At 38.9% G+C, this 12,012-nt stretch overlaps 1 protein-coding gene and 1 long non-coding RNA gene across 9 annotated transcripts in view; one reads left to right on the top strand and one right to left on the bottom strand.

The window, feature by feature from the left end:
• LOC124113359 overlaps positions 1 to 6,802 on the bottom strand; it is a 45,561-nt gene extending 38,759 nt beyond the window's left edge. Inside the window, exons 1-2 of one of the 2 annotated variants that reach the window (XR_006857767.2) lie at positions 6,711 to 6,802; positions 3,055 to 3,149 (exon numbers count right to left, since the gene is read on the bottom strand). This is a non-coding gene — a long non-coding RNA (uncharacterized LOC124113359). Of the gene's footprint in view, positions 1 to 3,054; positions 3,150 to 5,334; positions 5,414 to 6,710 lie in introns of those variants that run through there. The other variant, XR_006857768.1, reaches the window with a different exon arrangement.
• Positions 1 to 12,012, top strand: part of LOC124113358 (prominin-1-like) — a 589,013-nt gene that overhangs the window by 425,442 nt on the left and 151,559 nt on the right. For 6 of the 7 annotated variants that reach the window (XM_046473653.2, XM_048393445.1, XM_046473655.2 and 3 more), the window contains 2 exons: positions 2,767 to 2,835; positions 2,950 to 3,042. In XM_046473653.2, coding sequence (XP_046329609.2) covers positions 2,767 to 2,835; positions 2,950 to 3,042 — 162 coding nt within the window. The remainder of the gene's footprint in view (positions 1 to 2,766; positions 2,836 to 2,949; positions 3,043 to 12,012) is intronic. The other variant, XM_046473656.2, reaches the window with a different exon arrangement.

Below are 12,012 nucleotides of genomic sequence, written 5' to 3'. Positions count from 1 at the left end.
GTACTTTCGAGACCCAGTTTTCATCACCCGATAGTCTAATCTTTTTAACATTTCATAACACTTCTTGGTGTATCTGTGTGTTGGTTGATGGAGAAGCCTGATCCAAAATGCTAGTAATCTGACATTTGCAAATAAACATAGCGGATAACGCCCGCACTCAGCTAAAACAGCTTTGTTTGGGCATCTGGAGCCAATTTGTAAAACCTTTTACAAAAGTTTGTGTGGACTTTTTCAATAGATTTTCGGAGCTCCCAACCCCCTAGTTCTGCGCCATATAACAAAATTGGCTTAATTTTACCGTCAAATAGTTTGAAGTTCGAAGGCAGCATTAACCGGTAGGTTTTTAAATCTGTACATAAAGCGTTTGATTGGGAATACTGCTTTTTCAGCCTGTTGGGATAATGTCTCATACGCTTTCATAAACATGTTCCTGCAAGAGAAGACAATACCTAGATATTAATAATATGACGTTACTTCTATTTTTTCCCCATTTATAAACCATTTCTCATATTTAGATAAGGTCCCACCTTTTTTTAAAACTACAATTAAATATTTTTAATCCCCATTTCTCACAGTAGGTGCTTAAAATATCTATTTTCTTTTGAAGATTTAAAAACAGTATCTGCAAATATTGCTACATCATCTGCGAAAAGCAGTATAGACAGATTCATCTATAAATATGCCACTGTTATCGGATGTTAATATATCATTGACAAGTTCATCAATGTACATTATAAAAAGTACCGGTGACAATATGCACCCCTGTCGCACTCCACATGCTGTATTAAATACATCAGTCATGGTTTGCTTATTGTACCTTACAGATGCTTTTACATTCTGATATGTGCCATTTAGCAAATTATACACTTTTCCATGGATACCTCTTTGTAATAACAAATATATCAATTTATTCCTGTCAACAGAGTCAAATGCTTTATGGAAGTCAACAAATATGCAGTAAAATTTACCCCTCTTCTATCTTATATACTTATGAATTACTGAATGTAAGATAAAGGCTTGATCATTGGTGGTAAAACCTTCCCTAAAGCCCGCCTGCGCTTCAGAAATAAGATCTTGTGTATCTATCCAGAACTTATTTCTATCGTTTATGATAGTTAAAAACCCTTTACTGATAATGTCAAGTATTGCTATTCCTCTATAGTTTCCTGGGTCAGTTTTAGCTCCTGTCTTATAAAGAGGTACTATTAACCCTAAATTCAAAGATGATGGAAATGATCTGGTTTCTTAAGGGCTGACAATCTCACCAGATGGGGTTACTCAGCCAGAGCTGCTGATCATTAATCAGATATCAAGATTTGTTTCATGCTTTCCTTTTTCATTATATTCTTTTGTGTATTTCAGATTTTGTTTATTTGTATTGCAATAGTATGTCTTAGTTTCGCTGTTTTTCTGGTTGCACATTAACAACACACAGTAACATCACAGATATACACACCCAAACATTTGTTCCTGCCAACTGGAACTTTTCACTACAGGGTCGGAACAATTTCACTGGAATTTTATGCGTTTAATCCTGATATTTTTTCCGAGGAGGATCTAAAACATGCCTACAATAGACAAGTTTATTCATATCTCCACCGTTGAAGATTTTGATCTTAGCTTAGATCATGATCTTAAACCAAAGATGTCTTACAATTGCACTTAAACTGGTTCGTTCAAGTGGAATAAGACTTAGATATGGTGAGTGTACAGTTGATCGTAAGTGCTTAAGGTTGATTGTAAGTAAGGTGGATTTGTGCAAGTTGGCCTAGGTTCTTTGTCAATCTGTGAAATGAAATAACAACTTGATCTACATCTTAACTTTAAAACATCTTTATTATCCCCCGCCGCGCGAAAGCGCGAAGCGGGGGATATAGTATTCACGACCGTCCGTACGTCCGTACGTCCGTCCGTACGTCCCACCTGTTTGTTGCCGCGATATCTCAAGAACTAAACACTGGATTGTCTTCATATTTGGAACTATGGTGTATATACAGACTCCGCAGACACCAGTCGGTTTTGGTGACCTTGATCCCATTTTCAAGGTCACAGCAGACAAATCTGCTTTTAGAGTTGGAAAACGGTGTTGCCGCGATATCTCAAGAACTAAACACTGGATTGTCTTCATATTTGGAACTATGGTGTATATACAGACACCGCAGACACCAGTCGGTTTTGGTGACCTTGACCCCATTTTCAAGGTCACAGCAGGCAAATCTGCTTTTGGAGTTAGAAAACGGTGTTGCCGCGATATCTCAAGAACTAATCGCTGGATTGTCTTCATATTTGGAACTATAGTGTATATACAGACACCGCATACACCTGTCAGATTTGGTGACCTTGACCCCATTTTCAAGGTCACAGCAGGCAAATCTGTTTTTGGAGTTGGAAAACGGTGTTGCCACAATATCTCAAGAACTAATCGCTGGATTGTCTTCATATTTGGTACTATGGTGTATATGGCGGGGGATATTTCGTCACTCTGTGACAAATACTTGTATATATTTAAGATATTATCGTAAGAGATGATACATACATTTCAAAGGTATGTTCGAGATTTCTTGTGAAATACAACAACACTTTGTTCAATGCTGTATTTGCTTTTCAAGTCTAGATATGACCCTATTTTCAAGTATCGCATATTACTTTTCATTTTCCAAACCAATGGTTATTTGGTACTCCACCTATACTTTCAGATGTATTCAGCAGTCAAATAATGTACCATATTCATATAAGTTGTTTTTTCATTCGGAGTATCATTTACAGGAAGCAAAGAATTTTGCTAATCGGTTAACAGCCATAGTGGATTCCTTTGTTGAAGATGCACGTTATGGGGTGAGTATTTTAAATAGAATCATGCATTTAGAGAAAATCGTATCAGGTTCTCGAAATTACATCCACCTGATTTGTTTTTTTTATATTGATGCCCTGTTCCTTTGGCCTTTGCAGTTGGAGAATGAGATTGGAAGATGCACACCTATCTACAACATCTATGCTTCAATGTTGGTTAATGGATTTTGTCGGTACACACTGGATGCATTGGTATGTACTTACGTAACTACAATCAGCTCTCATTAAGTTGCAATTAAAGGTGATGACTTTTTCATGCAACAATTAACAAGTCATATGATCACTTGGATACACAGTCTCTGGATAAATTAAAAAAAGAAAAACAGATTTTATGCTTTATAATTGTACACAATTAGCAATTCATTCAGTGATAACATTCATGGCCAAGTTAACAAAAAGAATTCATAATTACTAACCTATTCACTTTCAGTCCATGGTATGTTATGACAAGCTTCATTGAGCATGAATTTTCCCCTTCCTGGCACTTGAAATTATACACCCCATCAAAAGTATCGCACCACCAAATTTCACATTTAATTGCAAGTTCATTTTCAATGCAGAGATTTTCAAATGATTCACTGTGTTGACACATCATCTGCCACCTTAACTGCCCAACCTTGTGGGTTCGTTATGCACACCTTTACTGCTTTACTGATCTTTACTGCTTTTGATTTTAAATGAAAGCTCCACCAATTTGAAAGTCTGCCTTTTGAGCAATTGTAACATAAATGCCTAAGCATACTGTTTCCAGAAAATCAAAGATGGCAAAACATTGGCATGCACCAAACTGGCATATCATATTATGCAATAGCCATTGGTTGAACATTAATCATACTATATCAGTGGACTCAATAGAAAACACACATTGACTGGACCTGTTAGGGACTTGCTGAGTTCAGGATGTCTATGAAATGACCGATCGCCAAATGTCTTGGTAAGTGAAAGTACAGTCCTTGCCATGAGTTGATCTGATGACCTGAGGGGACATGATGACAGGTTATTTTGTACAAGATGAGAGAGATATGCTGGAGCGGAGTTGTTGAATGCTTTGAACATTAAAACTAGTTTCTTATAGTTCATTCTTTGACAGACTGAAAGCCAGTGTAATGTCTTGAGAACATACAATGTTACTGAGAAATGTATGTGCTGATCAGTCCAACTCATTCCTGGCAGTTACCATGCTTATACTGCCTCTATTTCTCTACTCTTAAAGTCCTTGTAGAATTATACTGTCCTCTGTTTATCCTCAATTACAGTCCTTGTAGATGGCGAAACCGCATTATCGGTGGTTCGAGAAGGGAGCTAACTCCGTTTGCCTAATCGAAAGTTTGAGGTGGGCCCACATTCAAAACTAAACGCACTTGTTGTTGAGAATATGTAGTACGTAAACAAACCCGCATTACGAACTGCTATATTGTCTATTTAAAATAAGTATTATGACTTATGATTGGATTAAAATGTACAAATGCGATGGCAATACAGCAGAACTCACTTCTCCAAACATCGCCAAACTAGGTCGTGGGGTCATTAATATTCATGAGTTATTCCTTTTATGGAACCAGATCTCGGAAACGTTTGAGGCTTGTATCATGTCAGAGATCAGTTCAAGTGTAGACATATTTTCAGGCTTATGTCGCCACCAACATTTATGATTAGATTGATGTGTTATACTGGAAAAAGTAGAATGAGTGGTATTGCCTCTGTAAATTCAATTTGAAGTAGATCTTGCTTTGTAACTATTTTTATAAAACTAGGATGGTCAGCTATGATGACGCTATTCAAACTTCAAAGACTTTTGTGCCTTTCGTTGAATTAACGTCACATGAATTGATTTATAAAGATATTTCCCATCAATATTACAAAATAAGAATAATATATAATGTCACATATATTATAATACCCATGCAAAGTAATGACAAATGTGAGCCCACTAGCCTAAATGACTTCGTCAACCCTATGAAACCCAGCGATTTACAATTGTGGGCCCACCTGTTTCGATCACTATAAGACGGGAACAATGTGGGCCCACATTTTAGAAAATGGTTATAAGTAAGCCAAGCTAATGAAGCTTAGCGATTTTTTTAATGTGGTCCCTCCTGTTGCAATCACTATGACGGAAGAACGTCTACCCACTAGGCGATATACAAATGTTGGCCCACTTGTTTCGATCACCATCTATGAAGGGAACAATTATTTAAGTAGAATTTCGCGATGAATAAATGTGGTCCCTCCTGTTGCAATCAATATGACGGAAGAACGTCTGCCCACATTTAGGAATTGATTGTCAGAACTAACGAAACAACCTAACGAAGCTAGGCGAAATACAAATGTGGGCCCAGTTGTTTCAATCACCATAGATGACGGGGAAAATGTTGGCCCACATTTTAGAAAATGGTTATCAGCACTAAACCAATCTTAGAAGATGTACGGATGGAAACATAAATATATAATGCATTCAAACATTTAATTAAGAATACGTTTTACCTTAGGGATAAGCTGGGCATTTAATAGCTGGACAAACAAAGTACAGCGTGCGTGACGCCATTTCTTGCAAATACGAAAACAACGGAGATAGCTCCCGTTTGAAATTAGAGTGACCTCCCTTTCCCAACATGAACCACCGATAATGTGGTTTCGCCTTGTAGACTTATACTGCCTCTATTTATCTACACTTAAAGTCCTTGTAGACTTATACTTTCCTCTGTTTATCTACACTTAAAGTCCTTGTAGAATTATACTGTCCTCTTTTTATCACCAATAACAGTCCTTGTAGACTTATACTGTCCTCTGTTTATCCCCAATTACAGTCCTTGTAGACTTATACTGTCCTCTGTTTATCCCCAATTACAGTCCTGGTAGACTTATCAGGGTTAGAAACTAACAGTTTTTGTCCACTAGTCCTTATAATGATAACATATAGCAAAACCCTTAAAAAGTGCAAATTTTTACTAGTCCTTACGATACCTTCACCATTGGGCAGTTTGGCAAGGACTATAGGACTAGTGCCAATTTCTGATGCTGCTTATACTGTCCTCTGTTTATCCACAATTACAGTCCTGGTAGACTTATACTGTCCTCTGTTTATCCCCAATTACAGTCCTGGTAGACTTATACTGTCCTCTGTTTATCCCCAATTACACTCCTTGTAGACTTATATTGTCCTCTTTTTATCCCCAATTAAAGCCCTTGAAGACATACTGTCTTCTGCTTTTTTTCTTTGCAAATGCTCATTTTCCCTATTATTCATAAAATCAATATCTTATTTGGAATTGAGTTACACTTATTGCTTTTGTTTCACTTTCCACCTTCTCCTCGCACATCTATTTTCTTATTATCAAAAAATCTTGGTGATGCGAAACTTTTGTCGAGGTATATTAATAAAAGGAAAACACCACCTCATTGTAAACAAGAAGTGAACACAGCTGTAGATCCAACATGAGTGAGTGAGTGAGTGAGGTTTTACGCCGCTTTTAGCAATATTCCAGCAATATCACGGCGGGGGACACCAGAAATGGACTTCACACATTGTACCCATGTCGGGAGATCCAACATGAAAAAAGCACACTTGTCCATTTTAGTTGCTTTAGCTTAATTCACCCCAGTCAGAGACTATGGAGAGTCACCTGTTCAACAACTGCATATACACAGATCCTTGCCATGGTCAAGATCATATAACAAATAATTGCAAAATTTTCTTGAACTGTGGAAAATGAAAAGCATTATTGATTTATATTTTTATTGTAAGTTTATTCAACTGTAGTAGATTATTGTTCATTTTCCCAGTTAAAGCAAATTAAAAACACATCATTGCAGAAAAATAATTTACTGCACCATAATCCAATGATGAAAAACATGCATACCGATATGTGTCCTTGGAATATCTGGCACGTAGCTGCCAACACTTACAATTTCTGAAAAAAAAAAAAAAATTCCTGCACACCTGTTTATAAACATACAGCTGTATTACACATTGTGTAATACCAAAACGCGTGCCTATGTACTCTCGGAACAAGTTTCATGAACAAATATTGAAAGCTCTCAACATCCCTCGGCTTCTTCAACAACATTGCGTGTGGAGATGATAGATCACTAAGAGGAGCCTAAGCACACTCGATGACCCCAGAAACCTTGTTGCTAGGCTGACGTCACACGGCATTGTTTCACCGATGGATCTTGCAACATAATTCCACAAATTACATCATCGGCCATTGTGACGTGATTGTAAACTTTCGGGTGCAAGGCCCCGTTCCACAAGGTGATCGTACCATAGAGCAACGCCAGTCGTAAGTCTAAGTAAAAGTATGTGAGTTGCGATAACCTTATCGCTACAATAAATTTGTGGAACGGACACCTGAATTCTAAAGGTTGACCGTTGTATGGTATTAAATTCATACGTTTCAACTTTTGACATGTTTTAAGTATCATTCTGTCAAACTCAATTGGATTATTCCGTGGATCGTGTAGGTGTCAGCCTATTCACACTCAAAAGTATAATTCTAAAAACGTTGTTTAAATAGCAACTGAGAAAATAAAATACTAAACTCGCTCCTGTGTAGGACCAATTTTATGAAACTCGTGAATAGTTGTGGTATCTGACTCGCTTTTGCCCACGTAACACCAATTTCATGAAACTCGTGAATAGTTGTGGTATCTGACTCACTTCCCTTGTCAGATACCAGAACTATTCACTCATTTAATAAAATTGGTCCTAGACAGGAGCGAGTTTAGTATTCTATATGTCTGTTATCAGTATTTTCTCTAACAACAAGAACATATATAGAGAATACCACACTCATTCTCGTTAGGTACCATTTTCATGAAACACCTGGAACTTAATTAAGCGCCACCCATATTTATATCAATGAATCAACCATGTTGCAACCTACCGAAAAATTCCTTTTACATACGTGTGTCTAGTGTTGTTCACTGCTTAAAAGGGACTCTAATCACAGAGAAAACATGAGTTTGAAGCATACTGATGAATTTTATTTTCAAATGGTGACATTTTAGAAAAATGCGTAACTTGCACCAAAAACAAAGTGAAAATTACTTTTGTCACACAGCGGTCACTGAAATGGTTGCATCAAATTTGAATCAGTGCAATCCTGGAACAATGTCTAAAGAAGCCCAAAACACAGTTTATGTCAATATTTGGTGTATCCTCCTTGTGCACGAGTGACGTCAGCCAAACGCTTCCTCATTCCCTGAATCAAACATTGAACTTGGCGTTGAGGTATTCTAGGCCACTCCTCATGCAAAGCAGCATCGTGTTCACGTAAATTTTGGACAGGTGGGTCTCTTTCTCGAACTTGACGGCCTAAAATGTCCCAGAGATGCTCTATGGGAATGAGATCAGGACTGTTTGGCCAAGGAAATGTCTCAATCGCATTCTGACGTAAACATTCGCGGACAGCACGTGATCTGTGAGGTCGGGCGTTGTAATCCATGAATATCGGTCTTGTGGCCAATGGATGGTTATCAAAATGGGGAATAACTGCCGTCTCCAAGTCCAAGATGTCATGCTGATATCGAGGTCCGTTAAGAGTGCCATGCACACTGATCAAGTCCAGAGAAAGATACACAACCCCACACCATTACGGAGCCACCACCAAAAGGAATGGTTTCAAGGATGTTGCGTTCGGCCATGGCTGTATTCGGCTGCCTCCAGACACGTGTACGCCCGTCCACCATGTGCAAAAGGAACCGGTTTCATCAGAAAAATGAACTCTCCTCCATGATCGAATGTTCCAGTTCTGACGTTGAGTTGACCACGCCAAACGAGCTCGTCTGTGTTCCTGTGTTAACAGTGGACACGTTTGATTGGTCTTCTGGCTCTATACCCCACTGCCTTCAAACAATTTCGGACAGTTCTGGTTGAAATTGCTCGGCCACCTAGCCACTGTGATCTTAAAACTGTAGCGTTGTCAAACGGAAGTCGCCTAACAAGCCTTAATAACGCTGCATCTTCCCGCCTGGAAGTCTTTCGAGGCTGATCTGGCCGTGGTCTAACCTTAACTTCATTTGTTGCACGGTATTTTTGCACTAATCTTGCAATTACAGAATGGTGACGTCCAAGTTGCCGTCCAATCTCCCTAAAAGACAATCCTGCATTATTCATTCCAATAACCTGCAATCTTAATGCTTCTGACAGTCTACGGTGTGGCATGATGGTGTTTTACAACCATCAGACAGTCTTTGTCAAGAAATGTGTACCTTTCAAGGTGTGCAAAGGTAAAAACCCATACTTGATTTCAGAAAATTCAAGGGTATTGTGCTTCACGTGCAGTGCATGCAACAGCAATCACGTTGATCGTGGCATTGTCAGTGGGATGGTGTGGGGAAAGGGCCATATTGTCTAATAAATAATCGTTGTTTGCTTATTTTCTGTGTCATATTTAGTTCGGTGGCGCTTAATTAAGTTCCAGGTGTATATATTTAAGTGTAAATTAGGAGATAAACCTGCTGTGTTTTGAAATTTGATGTAGTCCCACTGTAGAATAGATACCTCTTTTTCCAAATTATAATAAAGAGGTATCTATTCTACAGTGGGACTACATCAAATTTCAAAACACAGTAGGTTTATCTCCATTCTACCATGACGGCAACAACGCTTTGAAAACGGCGCTCTCTTGCAACGCGTAACAACACAGGCACACAGGTCCGCAATCTTAGAACATTCCGAAAAGTGGTCAAAGGTAGTTATATATGTAACAATTATTAATTAAGTTCAAGATTAAAAACACCATAGTTGTGAGTAGTTCAAAATAAGTGTTCAAAACACATAGTTTTTCAAAAGATGTTGACAAGTAACACTCCAAACTTAGTCCAAAGACAGGTGTTTTAATTTCTACCAACTTGTTGTACACTGTGGGCTGACTGACAATTCTTGGAAGTTGTGAGAGAGGTTATTTCTTGGAAATCGAACATGCCATCATTTCTATTGTGGGGGTGACAGGTTGTAGAAAAAGGTTTTAAAATGCTAAACGAATATATTTCTACAACAAACTTTTTGAATTAACAATCTATTATACATTTAACATTTGTAAGTGTTATAAGTTAGTTAGCAATTACCCCCAGTTAACAATAATAACATCAAAAATATAGCTGCAAAGCAGCAATGGCGGGCTCCAAGTTACACAAATGTCCATGTTCGAATCCTAAAGGGTTTCCTTGTACCAAATCCGTCACATGTAGGCACAACTTGCAGGGTATTGCCGCTACGAAATTGGCGTGTGCTGAGTCTGTTCTAAACCCATGTCCGACATCAAACATGTTCGAATCCTCAAAGGTTTTTTTTGTACCAACTCTGTCAAAAGATAGTCACCTTTTGCAGGACATTGGCGTGTTCAAGGGGTGTCCCAAATTTTAATCAAATATTACCACCAAGTGTTGTTACTTTTTCCATGCACCCAAGAACAGAAAATAAGATGCATATGATACACTAACTATATGTGAGTGAGTGAGTGAGTATGGTTTTACGCCGCCTTTAGCAATATTCCAGCAATTTCCGGCGGGGGACACCAGAAATGGGCTTCACACATTGTACCCATGTCGGGAATCGAACCCGGGTCTTCGGCGTGACGAGCGAACGCTCTAACCACTAGGCTACCCAACCGCCCCTCTAACTTCATGTAAACTTGCAATAGTTTCTGTCAACAAGCTAACAAGATATCATCGTTAAAGTAAAATTTCGGTAATTTTTTTTATCAAAATCAAAATCCAATACAACGGCAACTAAAACAGATATCCAAAAACGGCTATTAGAGTTTGCTGTGTTGTGTGTGGAGAGAATTCTCAGAAAATTTGGAAGCATTTCATGCAGTGGACTCGGAGTTGTTTGCGTTTGAACACAGGTACCCAAAAGACACTGTGAAAACCTTGAATCTAATATGGCTGCCAAACCATGTGACCAATGACCAAAGTCAAAGAACAAAAAATGTCAAGCAGCTCAAGCAGCAGATACATGCAAGTTTTCAAAGTCATCGGATAAGCTGTTGCGGAGCAATAGGGCGAAATACATCATTAAAAAAGTCTTGATTTTTAGTTATCTGCCCTTGGCCTTTGGGCCTACGGCCTTGGGTTTTTGGCGGGCACTAGTACCCAACGGTCTTCATACACATACAAAATTGAAACAAAATCGAGCCAGTGGTTATTTTGCTAGCTCTGGTATAAAAATCGGCAGAATAATAATAATATTTAATCAAACGATAACACTTGGGCTCTTCAGCCTTTCGGCTTGGTGACTCTTTAACAGGCTGTAACTTCTTTGTCAGTTGGGCTCCAGTCAAACGGATAAGCGTTCTGCGTTTGTCCGGGCCCCGGGTTCCTGTCGCATTGCTGAGATAAAGTGCTAAACTTGTTTCCGACCTCGTTCATATTCAAATCCTCAAAGGGTTTACCTGTACCAACGCCTTCAAATGTAAGGAACCTCTTGTGAGACATCACCACTACTAAATTGACATGTGCCTGGGTGTCCCAGGATGTTTTAACCAATTTCCAACTTCGACCATGTTCGAATCCTCAAATGGTTTGCTTGTACCAACGCCATTATATGTAAGGAACCGCTTGCGAGACATCACCACACGTGTCCTAGTGTGTTCTTAACCCATGTTTGACTTCGACCATGTTCGAATCCGCATATGGTTTGCTTGTACCAACGCCATCAAATGTAATGAACAGCTGGTGAGACATCACCACACATGTCCCAGTGTGTTCTTAACCCACGTTTAACTTCAACCATGTTCGAATCCCGAAATGGTTTGCTTGAACCAACGCCGTTAAATGTAATAAACCGCTTGTGAGACATCATGACATGTGTCCCAGTGTATTCTTAACCCATGTTTGACTTCGACCATGTTCGAATCCCGAAATGGTTTGCTTGTACCAACGCCGTTAAATGTAATAAACCGCTTGTGAGACATCATGACATGTGTCCCAGTGTATTCTTAACCAATGTTTGACTTCGACCATGTTCGAATCCGCACATGGTTTGCTTGTACCAACTCCATCAAAAGATAGTCCACGTTTGCAGGCCATTGCCGCTACCAAATTGGCGTGTGCCACAGTTTCCCAGAGTGGACTAAATGCCGACCTCCATATTCTAATCCGCAAATGGTTTGCAAATGGTTTGCTTTTAACAACGCTGTCAAAAATAAGGTACCG

Source organism: Haliotis rufescens, unplaced genomic scaffold (genome assembly GCF_023055435.1).
Source record: "Haliotis rufescens isolate VD_foot unplaced genomic scaffold, xgHalRufe1.0.p SCAF_12, whole genome shotgun sequence".
In the NCBI taxonomy this organism is placed as follows: domain Eukaryota; kingdom Metazoa; phylum Mollusca; class Gastropoda; order Lepetellida; family Haliotidae; genus Haliotis; species Haliotis rufescens.
The sequence above is the reverse complement of the archived record's forward strand: the minus strand, read 5'-3'. Positions and strand labels throughout refer to the sequence as shown.